This window comes from Labeo rohita, chromosome 22 (assembly GCF_022985175.1).
Source record: "Labeo rohita strain BAU-BD-2019 chromosome 22, IGBB_LRoh.1.0, whole genome shotgun sequence".
Lineage (NCBI taxonomy): Eukaryota > Metazoa > Chordata > Actinopteri > Cypriniformes > Cyprinidae > Labeo > Labeo rohita.
This window is the reverse complement of record NC_066890.1, coordinates 30501409-30518451: the sequence shown is the minus strand read 5'-3', so window position 1 is coordinate 30518451 and position 17043 is coordinate 30501409. Positions and strand designations below refer to the sequence as shown.

Genomic DNA, 17043 nt, shown 5'->3' with positions numbered 1-17043 from the left:
AAAAATATGTGTACTTTATCCCCCAGCAATTGGGCGGGTTCTGTAGAGAAAACCTGGCAACCCTGGCTACCACTGACTAAGCATGCCCCAAAACAATAAAACAGCACTCCAATCCGTTCTTAAAATAATGACATAAAAACATCTGAACATTTATGCAAGCGAATCATGCCCACAGCTAAAGTTTAGCTGCTAAACTGTAAATGCTTAACAAGACAATAACAGGGAATATGTTAGCCGAGTGGGTAGCAGTGAGGACAACTGAGGAACTCAAACACAACTAATAAAAAAGGTTCAAACATTTACTGATGCTCCAGAAGGAAACACAATGCATTAAGAGCCGGGGGGCGAAAACTTTTGGAATTTGAAGATCAAGGTAATTTGTCTTCCAGGAGACATGCAAGTATCTTCTGTTGCTTCCGAAGGGCAGCACTAAATGGAAAAAAAATCAGCAAAATTTCAACAAAATAAGAAAAATTTGGGCATCTTCATCCTGTTCAAAAGTTTTTCACCCCCCAGCTCTTAATGCATAGTGTTTCTTCAATTTAACATGTATTTAAATTGAATGTATTTAGTGAAAATAACCAATCATTTCACTAGATAAGACCCTTCGTCCTCGGCTGGGATCTTTTACATCCGCATTTGGACATTTGCATTTTGGACATTGAAAATCGGGGCACCATAGCAGTCCATTATATGGAGAAAAATTCTGAAATGCTTACCTAAAAACATAATTTCTTTACGACTGAAGAAAGAAAGACATGAACATCTTGGACAACAAGGGGGTGAGTACACTACATGCGAATCTTTGTTTTGGAAGTCCTTTAAGGTGGCTCTGCGTCGACTCTTTATGTTGAGAGACAATATCTTTGTTTATCATGCACTTTTTTGATTAACAACTTTTGCAGAATGTTTACACTGAAGGATAGCGATATTACAAAGTGCAAAAGAGATATTTTCAAAAAGCATGACCTGCTCTTTAACTGATGTAGTGTGGATTACTCTGATGCTTTCATCAGCTGTTTGGACTCTCATTCTGTTGGCACCCATTCACTGCAAAAGATCCATTGGTGAACAAGTGATCTAATGTTAAATTTCTCCAAATCTGTTCTGATGAAGAAACAAACTCACCTACATCTTGGATGGCCTGAGGGTGAGTTAATGTTTTAGCAAATTTCGAGTGAACTGTTCCTTTAAGTAGCAGCCCAAGGTCCCGTTTCTAGCTTAGAAAGAACATAATACAGAACAAACCTGCAACTACTTATTCAACATTAACCGACACCTTAGAAACTCTATCAACCAATCAGAATCATGAATTCAGCAGTGCTGTGGTACTAGTTGTAAACTAGTGGTTTAAGCACATTAATTCTGTAAGGGTCTGCAACTATCTGAGCTATTTTACATTGCCGGGAGGCTGCAGGACTGGGTTATTCCTAAGCCTCTGAGAATGAAGGGATGGTTTCCAAAGCAACAGGCTTCTTTGAGAGTAAAATGCACCGACTATGAGTCATCAGTGCCCTCTAGTGGGCGCACACGGAGCAGATGAAGCCGTTGAGGGAACCGTGAGGCCTTGAGAAAGACATTCCTTTACCCTTTCCATCTTGTGTGTGACAGAGGAACAATCGCATCATTACCTCCAGAGGGTTACATTCAATACTCTTGTAAATGTTAAACCCTGAGCTGATGCAAATGCAATTAGGAGAGGCGGAAAACTCTATATCAAGGTAATCCTGAAGCATTCTTTTAAAAGGCTGATCCTCTTGTCGGGGACAAAGGAAGATGATAAATATAGAGGTCGGTGAGAGTTGACTCTGCTTGGGCTTTCTGCAGAGCGTTTAAAGCGATGCTTTTGTTTCATTTGCCAAACCAATGTCTATGCAAAAACAGTACGACTGTGCGGCTAAACAGAACTAAGAGGAGTAGATATACCTCTATATTATCTTCATTATATATATTCATTTAAAGAATTCTTTTCTGCTCACCAAGTCTGCATTTTTTTGATCCAACATATAGCAAAGCAGTAATACTATAAAACATTTTACTACTTAAAATGACTGCTTTCTATTTTAATACATTTTAAAATGTAATTTATTCCTGTGATCAAAGCTAAATTGTCAGCATCATTATTCCAGTCTTCAGTGTCACATGATCCTTCAGAAATCATTCTAATATGCTGATTCGCTGTTTAAGAAACATTTATTATTATTAATGTTACTGAGTACAAGCTGAGTACATTTTTCAGGATTCTTTGATGAATAGAAAGATCCAAAGATCAGCATTTATCTGACATAAAAAGCTTTTGTAACATTATACACTATACCATTCAAAAGCCTGGAGTCAGCATAATTTTTTTTTTGGAAGAAATTATAGAAATTAATACTTTTATTTAGCATGAATGCTTTAAATTGATCAAACGTGATGATAAAGATATTTATAATGTTACAAATGATTTATATTTTAGATAAGTGCTGTTCTTAAGAACTTTCTATTTATCAAAGAAACCTGGAAAAAATCTACTCAGCTGTTTTCAACATAATAACAAATGTTTTTTTAGCAGAAAATATAAATATTTCAACCTTAAGAATCCTTAAGATACCTTAAGAATCATGATTCTAATGGAGTAACTTACATTTTAACATATATTCAAATAGTTTTAAATAGTAACTGTAGATATTTAAATAATTACTGTTTTTGCTGTTCTTTAGATCAAATAAACTTAGGCTTGGTGAGCCTTCTTTAAAAAACATTAAAAATCTTACTGTTCAAATACTTTTGACTGGTAGTGTATATAAGATAAAATTAATTAGCATTTTTCATTTTGTACATTGATGTTATTTTAGCATTTTTTATATATATTATTATTGCACTTATTAATATCCTAAATTGTTTTTTTTTTATTATCAGTGTAAGCTTTTTTTTGTTTACTTTATTTATTTTTAGCCTTTTTTTTTTTAAATTGAGCTTTAATTTCATTGTACAGTAATTCGGCCTTAGTATTAGTAATTTTAGTACTTTAGTAATTTTAAATACTACAAATTAAACTTTCATATTTCAGTTAGATGTCAAGGCAACACTTCTAAGTTTCATTTTTCATTGTATTTTTATATTGTACAGTATTTCAGCTTTATTGTTTGATGTTTTAAACATTTTAATCGTTTTCGTTAACAATAACAAAATTGTACATTTAAAATGTAAATTGTACTGAATTTACAAAATCATACTTAATTTTAACATCGCCATTTATCTGTTGCATTCTTACACAATGACTTGAAACCCACGTGGTGTGAATTCAGATTCAAATGCTCTTAGTGTGAACGGTCACATCAGGTTTGTAATTCGGGCAAAACACAAGATGTGTAATATTTCACGTCCATCCAAATTCAATTACTTTTTACTAACTCCTTCCTACAGTAAACTATATGTGACATTCACTATATAGTAAACGAGTCAGCAATTCTGGAACAAATTAAAGGAATAGTTCACCCAAAAATGAAAATTCTGTCATTAATTACTCACCCTCATGTCGTTCCAAACCCGCAAGACGTTCGTTCATCCTCGGCACACGAATTTAAATACTTTTGATGAAATCTAAGAGATTTTTCTCGTTTAATGAAATCCGAGAGCTTATTCTTGTAGCTTCATAACATTAAAGTTGAAGCACTGATGTCACATGGACTATTTTAACAATGTCCTTACTACCTTGCAGGCTCTCGGATTTCATCAAAAATGTCTTAATTTGTGTTCCGAAGATGAATGAAGGTCTTGTGAGTTTTTCTGTAAACTATCCCTTCAATTGAGTAAAACACCTTTCCCATTTTTCTATTTATGCATGCACCTTGTGAGGTCAAGAAGTCAAAATTTGCAGGTTTTTCCACACTGACAGCTCTTGGCATCATGTTGACACTTACATCACCAGATACCGACTACACTGTTATTACAATCAAACCGACAGCGTGAACGGATAGTCCTAAAAAATGTGACTTGAAACCAAATGCGTAAAGAGGACGGGAAGCTTGGATTGCAGCGAAAGATGCAACAACATTGCCGCATGAGAGCTGAAAGACAAATTGAAACTGTGGCAAGGAGAACAAAGAGAGACAGATGGGGAAAAAATAGGCTCCTCTGGGGTTTGTATGAAGAAGATCTCTACTGCACAACAGTGTGTGCTTGCCATCAGCTTACAGTGATCGATCACCCAGCCAGCTGCCACAAGCCACCCCTGCACCTGTCCCTCTGTGCTGTCATTGGGCAGAACCATATGCGCCTCAGCAGTCACCTTTAGCACTTATCAAATGCGGAGACTTTGTATAAGGCTTCACAGACGCACTGAAGCCTAATACAATCAATTAGATCACTTAAAATGGTTACAGTGTGGTAACAAAAAAAGCTGCTGAAGATTGAGCACAAAGGGCACAGCTGCCCGGTGGATTTAAAACCAATGTGAATCTGCTTATTTGAATGCCTCCAGAGAGTTCACACATATCAAAATACACACTACTATACAAAAAATAGTTTTTAAAAGAAGTCTATGGGAGTTCATAGAAATGCTTGTGGGAAAGCAATGAAATTTGGCACACAGATAGAGAACAGTCTCAATATTAACCATAGCAAATTTGGAGTCTCCATCTCAAACTCTCTAGCGCCACCAACAGGCCAAATTTGCACTCACATTTCTGCTAACTACTTTTGAACCATGAGGTTTAAATTAAAACCTTTTTGTTTTCTCTGATTCCTTGACTCATGCAGGGTTGAATGCATACTAGAGTTGTCAAAAGGTACCGGGTTCGGTACTTTCAGTACTGAAATTTTAAAAACGTCCATTTCCCGCTAACATTTGAGCGCTGTTGAGCCAATTTTTAAACATCGCTGATTGGCCATAGTGTTCATGCGCTCAACAGACATGACTGTGATTGGCTTCACGCTCCTCACCGACTGCTCACACTAAGCACAATGGGAGCGTTTGAACGCCACATGTGTCAGCGGATCTATAGACGGATCCGTTGACAGATGCGGCTTTCAAACGCTCCCGTTGTGCTTATGTGTGAGCGCGGTGAAAAGCGTGAATCGCTTATCATTGTAGCCAATCACAGTCATGTCTGTTGAGCGCATGAACACTATGGCCAATCAGCGATGTTTAAAAATCAGCTCAACAGCGCTCAAATGTGAGAGGGAAATGGACGTTTTTAAAATTTCAGTACCGAACCCGGTACCTTTTGACAACCCTAATGCATACCACAACTTAAATTTCTACGGGTCAATATTTTTCGCAATTTAGAATTTTGCGAAAAATCGACTTTTTCAGAATCGTCCTAGACGGTTCGTCTGATATTGACCAAAATTGGCTCAGATCATCTTCAGACCATGTTGGCAAAAAGTTATCAAAAGCTCTTTGATATACCAAACCGTTTTCGTAATAAGTGTTAATGAATTTGACGAAATTTGCGCAAAAATAGACATGAGGCTATATCTTCGCAACACTTTAGCAGATTCAGACCAAACTTGGTACCTGTTATACCAAGCATGACCTAAGGGCACATGAGTAGTTCAGCACAGCGCCACCTACTGGTCAAAAGACATAAAAATTTGACAATTTGTATACAGTTTGACCAAAAATCATAAGAATGATCTCATTAGTAGCATAGCGAATCAAACAATACCAAATTTTCCTGTGTCAGTTATTTTGAGTGTGGAGCATTTCGCATTTTGTAGTAAAATGTAGTATTTTTCAAACGCTTTAACGTATTGTTATAAATTGTATGACCCTTATAGAATCACTTGCGAAAAAGTTATGAAATCTGGCACACGGATAGAGGACTTATTAATTGCTGCTTGCAGCTATATTCATTACTATTATTATTATTAATGTCGGAAATAGCTGTGGTGCTTAATATTTTGTGTAATACAAGTTTTCATGATTCTTTGATAAATAGAAAGTAAAAAATAGAAATAGACATCTTTGCATAATTCTAAATATCCTCAGTTTAGATCTATATAATGCATCTTTGCATAAAAGTATTATTTCAAAAAGAACAGTAGTGAAGATATTTTGAAAAATGTTGCAACAGTTTTTGTTCACAAAAGGAAAGTCAACAGGGTCAATATTTTAGCATTTTGAAATACACAGTATCTGCTTTTGTGTTCAATAGAAGAATGATTTTCAAATCAGTAATAATCACTGATTAACGAATAAAATTATTCACAATTAGATTATAAATGCTTACTGAGAAACCCTTCAAATTAAGACAATTCAGAGATACTTGATATATAAAGCCTTGTAATATATTTTTTAACATATTAAACCATGTTTCATTAAATAATTATACTAAATTAAAAAGTGACAGCCTTAATTAAAACACATGACAATTTAATATATGTGACGATGTAAATGTATTCCAAAAAAAAAAAAAAAAAAGCCAAAACTGTTTTTTTTTTTTTTATCTGGCCTCATTCTGTCAAGGAGCTCCCTCGTATAAATGCAAGTGAGGAGGTGTTCATCTGCTAAATTCTTCTACCCCGAGATACAAGCACACAAAACAAATAGATGACCAGAGAGAAAATGGCGGTCCACTGAGTTAATGCTCCTTAGATGAATGACCACAATTTGAATTTCTATTTTTGGACACGGTCAAGACAGGCTTAGAATAATCCTATAGTGCTATGGATAAATGCTTCGGCTCGTGGACGATGCATTCATAAAAAAGCATATATATGAGTGCCATTACAAATTTGCATGTTTATCAGTTTAATTTGGATTCTTATAGGGAATCTAAAGAGAATGAAGGAGTCTTTGTTGCACATGAATTATTGCACACAGCAACACTGACATCTAGAGACACAGTCAGGAACTGTCAATCTGTTATACAATGTGTCACTCATATTGTTACTGAATATTTTAACACCATAAAGCTGAATAATTATATCATCATTGTACATTTCTAATCGTTCTGGGTCATATTTCACACATATATCATATTTTTATATATATAAAATTTTGTTTATCATGTCTTTGTGAGATTCATGATACCGATAACATTCATTCGACGGGACAAAAAGCTTTACGAAACCTCCTCTTGACAAAAATATTATAAACTTGTGATGCACCTATTCATAGTTGTGATTGGAATACACTAAAGTACATACAATCAGTAAATTACCTTTTAATAACACATGTTTGACACTCAGGCAAGCGGCCCATGCACTCCAGAGCAGCACTGTAGGATGCGACGTTGGGTTTCAAACCTGCTTCTTCGATCAGAACGAATAAGCGACGAATGTGATTGATGGAGCCCTGCAAAACACAGTCAAAAATGGCATAAAATGGAATGCTACAGAACAATACCGAAAAATTATAAAAAGGAAAATCATGAAATTGACAACTAAATGGACAAGAACAAGAAAAATACTGAAAATTAGTAAAATATTTTTTAAATGGAAAATTACGGGGAAAAAAACATGCAAGACTGAAGGGAAAGGAACAAGCAAAATATGAAACAAAAAAACAAAAAAAAAAACTTTTAAAATGAAAAAAAAAAGTAAGACTAAAATGGGAAAAGAACTAGCAAAATACTGAGCAATTACAAAAAAAAACGTATATATATATATATATATATATACACAAACGCACACACACACACATATATATATATATATATATATATATATATAGCAAAATATGCTAAAAAAAATACAGAGCAATTATTACAAAACGCATATATTTAAAAATGAAATAAAATTTAATTAAAGCGCAAATAAAAACAAAATAAAAAAAAAAAAAAAAAAAATGAGAAGGTACCATTCGAAGTTTTAGGTTCAAAATATGTTCAGCACTCAAAAGTGATCATTAAGTTTTTGTTTTTTAAATAAATTATTACTTTTATTTAGCATGGACACATCAATTTGATCAAATGACAGGTACAAAATATTTATTCTTCAAGTAAATGCTGTTCTTTTAATTCATCACATTATTCAGAAAAAGCAGCAAATCAGCATATTTGAATAATTCCTGAAGGATCATGTGACACTAAAGACTGGAGTAATGGCTGCTGAAAAATCAGCTTTGCCATTACGGTAATAAAGTGCATCCAAAATGCATTAAAATAATAACAAAACAGCTATTTTAATTTGTAATATTTCACAATATGACTATTTTTACTATATTTTTGATCAAAAAGTGTTGTTATGCTGTAGAAAGATGCAAATGGTTCAAATTTGAGTGTTTCGTATTTTCATTTATTTTGCTTTTTATTTGCTTGCTATATTTTTGACAAAAGTTGATGATGATAATGCAAAAAAAAAATAAAATAAATAAAATAAAAAGAGAGTCTTCATACATACTTTTTTGGCCCACATCCTCATTACGATGTTGTAGGCGCTGATAGACAAGTGGATTCGTTTGGATAATTGACGGTGATGAGAAAGCAGGCAGCTCTGAGCTCGAGCTACGTCGTCAATGAAAACACACGACTCCAAGTAACAACGAATTCTGAGCTGAGGATCTCCATAGCGGTTTCCTTCCTTATCCTCCAGAAGCTTTTCAGGAGCACTCGAGCTTTGCTGGTCAATCACGTTGTCTACATCAAGCTCCTCTTCCTCATCAAATTCTTTATTTGCCAGTTTCTCTTGTGTAGACATCTCTGAAACGCTGTCTGCTTCACTGCTGGAGATCTTTTGCACTCCTGGAAACCTGACGGCTAAACTTTCTTTGACTCTCGAAACCTTCTTTTTAGACTTTTTTTGCACAGCATTGACTTTGGAGGACGATGTGGTAGACGCCATGGCTTTGGAGTCTTCTGCCTTAGTTTTTGTCTCACTACTTTTGCCTGTCGTGATGGTCTTTGTAGATGTTCCAGGAAGCATCAAACCTCCTTTGTTGCTTTTACCCGCAACTGGTTTGTCGTGCATTCTATGTGAAGTTTGTTTTTTGGGATTAATCCACTTTTCACGCTTGAGTTTCTCCATCCAGCGACTTGCGTGAGTTTTGAAAGGCGTGACACCGTCAGTTCCACCTTTTTTGGCAGATGCCCCACTTTTAAGGATTTCTGCTTTTTCTCCCGGCAAGTTCTTCTGACTCTTCCCAGGTGATGTTTTCTTTATTTTCTGCTGCATTTTGATGATTTGCACCTTTGAATGTTTGACATCTACAACGACGTCAGATTGCAGCTGTTGGATTCTGGCCTCCAGAACTGTGGGGAAAAAAAATTGAGAGAAACTGTAGTGCACATGACTTCATTGCAAATATTGTAACTATTAACATCTATTAATGTATATCAAGATATAATATATATATATATATATATATATATAATATGTATAATTTCAAGTTATAAAATTAAATTTTATTTGCATCTTAACTGCCTGATATTTTTTTTATACCATCACACATTATCACAGAGTAATATATTAAAATTAGAGCTGTCAAATGATTGATCGCATGCAAAATAAAAGTTTGTGTTTATCTAATATGTGTGTATTGTGTATATTTATTATGTATATAAAACACACATGCATGTTTATATTTAAGAAAAAAAATATATATATATATATATATATCTTTTTTTTTTATATATCTACATATAATATAAATTATATATATATATATATATATATATGTGTGTGTGTTAAATATTTTGTGTGTGTGTATATATACACATGCATATTTTATGTAACCTCTTAATCGCTTGACAGCCCTAATTAAAAATTGGATATACAAGTACATTCAGATTTACCCACATACAATCAGTACTCAAGTAAAGCAATATAAGCATCAAAAATAAATAAATAAATAAAAATTAATACAAATTTTACATTAAAATGTGTCCTGTTTTTTTCTGAGCAAAAAATAATGACTATCATACATTTTAATTTACAATAATTTAGATTTAGTCTTCATATCATATCATAGTGCAGCACGCAAAACTTCAAAGTTTTATCTATTTGTCATTTTAATAATTTAAAATATAATAAAATACAGTATTATAACTAATTATTTTATATATTTTAATTAGGCCATGTGAGAATAAACATGTTGTTTCATTTTTACATAACATTGACATACCTTTTACATACCATCTGTTTCACTGAATGACAATAAAACATTATTTCACCAATATTTTGACATTTTACTTACAAAAAATGATTGTAAACTCTTAACTACACACTTTAATTACATTGAATAAATGAAACCTCGTCTTTGACCCTATATAGCAATTTTTGGCTGTGTGATTATTAGTATCAATGCAAAATATCAGATATATTATCACACAGCTCACTATATAAATATGGATATATACAGTATATACAACTTCATCTGCCTACATACATAAACTCACAAATATACTTTTAATACAGCAAATCTAAATGGTTGGAATGTTTATATCATTGTAAAATATGAACTATACTATTGCCCAGCTCTAGTGCACTAAATGCTACTATAAGACATTAAAATATTCTAAACATTAACATTGGGATTTTCTATAAAGCTTGTATTGTGAAAAGTGCTACATAAATAAAACCGACTTGGCTTGAAATTAAAATCTAAAAATCATACAGCCAATATATCCTTAAAAAAGTTATACAATTCAGTTGTTCTTAAATAACATCAATAATACACATCAGATATATTCAAAAGGGAAAAAATACCATACCGTCCAACAGCTGAGACTGTTCCCAGAATCTTTTCTTCCCATCCTCCTTCTTAGGGATGACTGAATAGTGTCTTTGGTAAATTTTAGCCCATGCTTTGTCTGAGAAATGACAGATAAAACGATGACCTAAAAAAGTTTACCAACTTTACAGTTTGTATTTGGTGCTAAGACACAAAATGAAACATAACAACTACTACAACAAAGCATCCACAAAGACATAATAAATTTAGATTAGGTGTACATCAGAAAAGACCGAAAGTGTGCATGAAGAAGCAAAAATAACCGAGTCGTTTTAACTATGTCAGACTGTTAACGTTACATTTCAAAGCCTCCTTGACATTGAGACATTAATGATCATCGATGTAAACAAAAGTCGGTGCTTGACGATTTTACAGTGACCATTTAAAATATACCTGATATAAAACAAATTACAGTAAAATAAAAAGACAGACTTGTGTTTTGAAGGACAAGACACATGACAGCATGGAAACTGAACTGTTTATCATTACCTTGTATTTGTCTCTCTCCATTACTCCGTATTTTAAGACACAGGCGGCAATAATCACCATTCAGAAATCTCTGAGCACTTCTGTCAAACGCAAAACTGCGAGTTAAACCCGCTGAATAGGCACACAGCCTCAAAAGTGACATGTTGTTATGATAGTTTTGAAACACCGCGTTATTCCGTGCAGAAGGCCGCCATTTTTGTTTAGACCTGACTAGTTCATTGACGACACGATGAGCTCAGACGTCAAAGAGCGACGAGCAGATCGACCAAATGTCATCTTAAGGTAGGAACACCTGCTAGTACTGTACATCTAAGGTACTGTAAGTTGTATTTCATTGATTTGTAATCACTTATTTCACGTCAGCTTTAGGAAATGTTCTTAACGCAAGGGGAATAGGTGACAAGTTAATATTATAATCAACTACTAAAAAAACTGTTGTCCTAAGTTGTCCTAAACTTGAATTCACTTGTTAACCCTCTTTATTTTACGAACTAGAAATACTGTATGTTTAGTATAATAAATTTTTTTGACTAAAGCAGCATTTTTCGATTGAAGAAGACAGTTTGACAACGTTTGTTTATTTACAATATAAAAATTAGAGACTACTTTGATTTAAGTTTTGAGATATTAACTATTTATTTGATATCAAATGATATCTGGTTTTGAAATGCCTGTATTGTTTAGAAACTGTACAGTAGATGGCGAACTTTGCCAAGTTCTATCAAGCGATCCAGTACAAGATCACAATGAGAGCGCCTCAGTATTTGCCGCGCAAATCAAGAGTACATAAATGTGTCTTTCTTTATTTTTTTGGATATTACGCGCTGTTTTTTCTGTTCTATGACAACTGTAATTTAATATTTGTAGGTAAATATGCTATTTTCTGTGTGGTTGAGTGATTTAGGCCTAGGTAATATTTAATATTTCAATGCACTGAATACATTTTGTACGATGTTTGGCTGACTGACTGACTGTCACTAATTTAATCTTTGTATCATGAAGTGAAATAGAAAATGTAAATGGATGATGAGAGTAGCAAATAAAGTTGGGAACACTAAGATTTTTTTTTTTAAAGAAATTAATACTTTTATTCAGCATTAAATTGATTAAAAATGACAGTAAAGACTTATATTGCTATAAAATATACATATTTCAAATAAACACTGTTCTTCTGAACTTTATATTTATCAAAGAATCTTGAAAAAAAAAGTATCAGGGTTTCCACCAAAAATATTAAGCATTACCACTACTGTCAACATTGATAATATTAATAATAATAATGTTTCTTGAGTACCCTGATTCAGAGCTTATTAGAATGATTTCTGAAGGATCGTGTGACACTGAAGACTGGAGAAATGCCTGCTGAAAATTCAGTGTTGCCACCATAAGAATAATACTGTTTTACTGTATATTTGATCAAATAACTGCATTCAAAAAATCGTACTGACCACAAAGTTTTGAACAGCAGTGTGTTATTTAGTGGGGGGGGGGATCATTTATTTAGGCTCTGAAATTTATCTAAATTATGAAATAAAGTCAGTACAACACATTTGTTATCGGCTATTAAATAGCAGTCGTTAAATCGAGTTATGCATATCTAGTAGGTGGAGATCAGATGTTGTTTGTCGCTACGGTTCACAGGATCACCTTTCTGATAGGCCCATTTGATGTTTCAAGCTCTGGTGTGATAGTCATTACTGGGTGACTGGCTGTCAACAAAAGGAGAGAAGAGAGCCATTCAAGACTCTGATAACAACTCCAGCCAGGACAAGGCTGCCATTCTGTTGGACTCTGATATTCAGACTTCTTAGCACACCTATATGAAGGGTGTGTTTCTTTTTTTTTGGAAGCAGGAGCTGCTTTTAAAATGTTCACTTGATTAGCCGATGCTTCATGCAAGTATGAGTTGAGGTTTTGGAAAAAGATCCGTAAAAAAATTATGGAAAGAGAAATATTCCCGCTCTGATTTTAGTCCTTTTTAGTCCTCTAAACATACCAATGCTTGGTGTATTTTACAACCACACTGAGAGGGTTAGCATACCCTCTTGCAAGACATTTAGGAAAATCTCTCCACACCTGTCAATACTAATAATTCAGAGTCAAAATAATATCCTCATGGCACTTGAAGGCACATTTGCTTGAGTTTCCACAATTAGTACCGAGATGCATCTCTTTTTGATTATCGCTGATGATGAAAGTCCACCAATCATATCCGCAATCTTATTTAAAAAGTAACAGTCCATGTTATCACTCGGTAGATCTCTGTCAACTATCCTGAGAGAACGAAGACTCTCAGGAGCTGTTGATCAGATAGACTACTCACTTATCGCTCGTTTCGGCTACAATGGACAATGGTCACGAAGGAGGAAATGCAAATAGGCTTGTTATAGACTGATCTTCAGTTGTGGCGGCAGTGGACAGATACTGAATTAGAAACGGATGTTTATGCAGGCGACCGCACAGTGTGGCACTCTGGTTATCTCGGCCACCTGCGTCGGAGGAAGTCTGTGGTTGACATGAGAGTTTCATAGTACATTGCGTAACTGCAGTGCGATGGTGTGATTTACCACAATCTTATTTTAAAATGATCAAATAATTTAGGAGTGTATAGAATAACTAGTCCATAGAATATGTATTACAATGGAGAAACCGTGAAACGGAGACTGAGTTTGTGTTGGCGGTGGAGGTGGGTGATGGAGGGGGACTGGAAGAGACTCCGTATGTTAGCAAGAGAGAGAAAACAATTAATAATAGGAGCTATTAGGGGGAGCTTGTCGGCGCAAAGAGGGAGGTCGGGTTTCAGGCCCTTTTGGAGGACTTTGATGGTACAAAACAGGCCTCATTACTGAGATATTATCTCCATTCATACACTTCCAGAGTTGATGGGAGCCCTGCTGGGAAAGATTAGGTTCCTTTCGCCAGTGAACATCCCACATGGCCAGACAGATTTTCTCAGCTCAGGGCGCAACCGGCATAGCATGGCATCATGGGAGCTAAGCAGAGGCCTATTGACGGCCAACGATGTGTGGAATTAGAGATAGTTACCTTTTCTCTGAGGTCATGTCAATCAAGATTGAGTTTCATATGTTTTTCCATTGTTTGTTTGTTTTCCAGTACATTAAACACAGAGTTTTTCCAAATCTGTAAGATGTCTAGACTTAAAAAGAAAGAAAGGAAAAAAATATGTTTTGTGTGTGATTTTTTCCGCAGTCAAATACTTCAATCTTCATTGTCATGTGATCCTTCAGAAATCATTCTAACATTGACCGCCAGCCATGTTGAAGATTTATTGAAAGAGATGTGTTGTGGAGATGCATTTAGCAGAGGCATCCACATATTAGTTTGAGCAAGTTTATCATCACATCTGACATTCATATGGGGAAGTGGGGACAGAACTTTGTTCCCGAACTTCTAAGTGCAACATCTTACGTCCCCCCTAAAAGAATCTAATTACCATCAATTTCCAAGGAAGCGGGGGCTGATGTAATGGACTTCCGGGGTCACTGAGTATGCTGGAGGAGCAGAAGATTGCTCATACCGTTTCTGCATGGAAGGGCACATCTGTAAATTAGACAACAAGCAAGTCCAAAAAAAGAAGAACAACGCAGAAGTTTAAGTGGATTGATTCTTTTGCTACAAAATCTTGGCTATATTGTCAAAACTGGCTTGGAATATGTTTTCTGTTGACTTTCTGTTGACCTGTTTTTGAACTCCACATTTCTGTTATGACTTAGCTGTGCTGAGTTCGAAAATCAACATTATTTGGACTTTCTTTTTGACATTTAAAAGATTTTAAATTATCTGAATAATACGGTGCTGGTGCTTTGCTGAGCTGTTTTTGGGGGTTGTTGCAAGGTATGGCAACCATATGTGGCATTTTTGCCTTTATTCTGATGGAACAGATCAGATAATACAGAAAGCAAAGTGAGAGAGAGGGGGGCAAAATTGGGAAATGTCCTTGAGTCTGGATTCGAACACGGGACACCTGAAGCGCAAAGACACTGTATGTTGGCGCGCTGCCCACAAGACTATGGGCCAATTTTACTAATAGCTTGCGCCAGCGCAAACTATCTGTGTTTAAACTGTACTGTCAGGTTATACAAAAGCCACACAGTGGTCGGCACCAATACCCCAGTGGTTAGTGTGCTGACACATAGCGCAACTGTGCTGCCGGCGACCTGAGTTCGATTCCCGTCTCGAGGTCCTTTGCCGATACCGCCCGCAGAGAACAGAGCACGTGGTAGAAGGGAGAGGATTTTTTTTTCACACATATTAATTTATTTGGAATGCCAGAAGAACACATTATCCGAACATATTGTTTGCCAAGCCATGTTATTTTTAATTTGCTTCACGAAATAAAAGACGACTTGGAACCGTCAACTAGCAGTCACGCAATACCAGGTCTATCAAGTTGCCTAACAAACCTTCGGTTTTGTTGGCCTCTGGTTCTTTTCAACGTACTGTGGCTTCTTTTTTATTTGTGGCTATGCTAATTTGCATTGTGCTTGGTATATTGCGTTGGTCGATATGTAAATTAGATATTGCGTCTGTGTTCTTTCATTTGTGCATTGTTTCCCCTCCCATCTGCACTGTTTTGGAATTGCGCTCCTGTGCTAAATTGCCCTGTTTAGTAAAACTGGCCTTATAGCTCTCATGGTACTTAGATGATCAATCTGCACAGTGCAAACAGACAAAACCTAGTTATTTTAGACAACATAGAAATCCTGGCCAGAATGTGTCCATGGAAAATAGCCCTGAGCTACCGAGCAAGCTTGTTACGTCCAGTGTTGTGTCCATTTGTGCTACCCTGTTGTGTACACCTACCCCAACCCTAAACCTACCCTTACTGTATTAAAAATACAGTGTTGGTAGCATAATCTTATAAGTAGTATTATTTGTCAAAACACCGGAAAGGGAAACATATGGAGTTATTTCGAAAAGTTCCCCCAGGCACGTTTTTGTCATGAGGCCAGGTTGCAACAATCACATATCTCATTACTTAGAAAAGTAATAGCATACCTTTCCTGAATAAACTATAACTTTAGGTATTCATGTCTAGAGAATTAACAGAGCAAGATGAGCTCAAAGTTTAATACCTACAGTTAGGGGTTTGTTCAAATCCCTAATCTTAAGTATCAGCACATAATTCTTTCCTTAGAAAGCTTCACTAATTAAAACTGCATCCACCTTTACAGCTTTTTCTCACATTGTAACCAGCTGTGAAAGTGCGCAGCATGATAGTGATGGGTACTGTTCTGTGCCATCCATTTTTGTGAGGAGCATAAATGTTGGCGGGGAGGAGAGAAATTAAAGGTAGGGGTCCACTTCAGTTAAGTTTAATTGGGGATGAAGAACGAAAATGTGTGAGACTGGGCTTTGAGGTACAGTTGTAAGAAACCCAAAGGCTGATATGCCTAAGAAGATGGGAATGACTGCGGGGAGCTGAAAAAGACTGCAGACTGCTGTCTCCATAGGCTTTTATAGGCTGAGTGCTAAACCTTCAGAGAAGCTGTTAGTTAACTAGCTACAAAGTGTGAAGTGACCAACTCTTCCTGTTAAAACACACTCTTCAAGATCATTTTCACCCTCTGCCCCTGGGCTGAACACTTCATTGAAACCAGGAGGCTTTGAAAAGGATGTTAGGTTAGGTTTGCTTAGACAAATGAGCCACTGCATGCCACTCATTTGAGCAAAGCTCACAACATCTTGAGCACCGATAAACAAGGAAGTTGTAAATATTTTACTTGGTATCCTTTCAGATACGCTGTTCCCCAGCTGTTCATGAATAAAATTTCAGAATCATATTCACCAGGTCCGAAGCTGACTCAGATGTCCATTGGGACTGTCAGCATGCAAGTGACATTACAGGTAATGGAGAGCTCATTTTTGTATCC

At 35.4% G+C, this 17043-nt stretch overlaps 2 protein-coding genes across 2 annotated transcripts in view; one reads left to right on the top strand and one right to left on the bottom strand.

The window, feature by feature from the left end:
* polrmt (polymerase (RNA) mitochondrial (DNA directed)) overlaps positions 1-11384 on the bottom strand; it is a 66796-nt gene extending 55412 nt beyond the window's left edge. Inside the window, 4 exon segments of the mRNA XM_051095008.1 lie at positions 7152-7285; positions 8332-9179; positions 10641-10739; positions 11150-11384. Of these exon segments, the coding sequence (XP_050950965.1) occupies positions 7152-7285; positions 8332-9179; positions 10641-10739; positions 11150-11291 (1223 nt within the window). The 5' untranslated portion in view covers positions 11292-11384.
* A 15-nt stretch (positions 11385-11399) lies between these two features.
* fgf22 (fibroblast growth factor 22) overlaps positions 11400-17043 on the top strand; it is a 39888-nt gene continuing 34244 nt past the window's right edge. The window contains exons 1-2 of the mRNA XM_051095009.1: positions 11400-11431; positions 16909-17017. The gene's annotated coding sequence lies outside the window, so the exon portion shown is untranslated. The remainder of the gene's footprint in view (positions 11432-16908; positions 17018-17043) is intronic.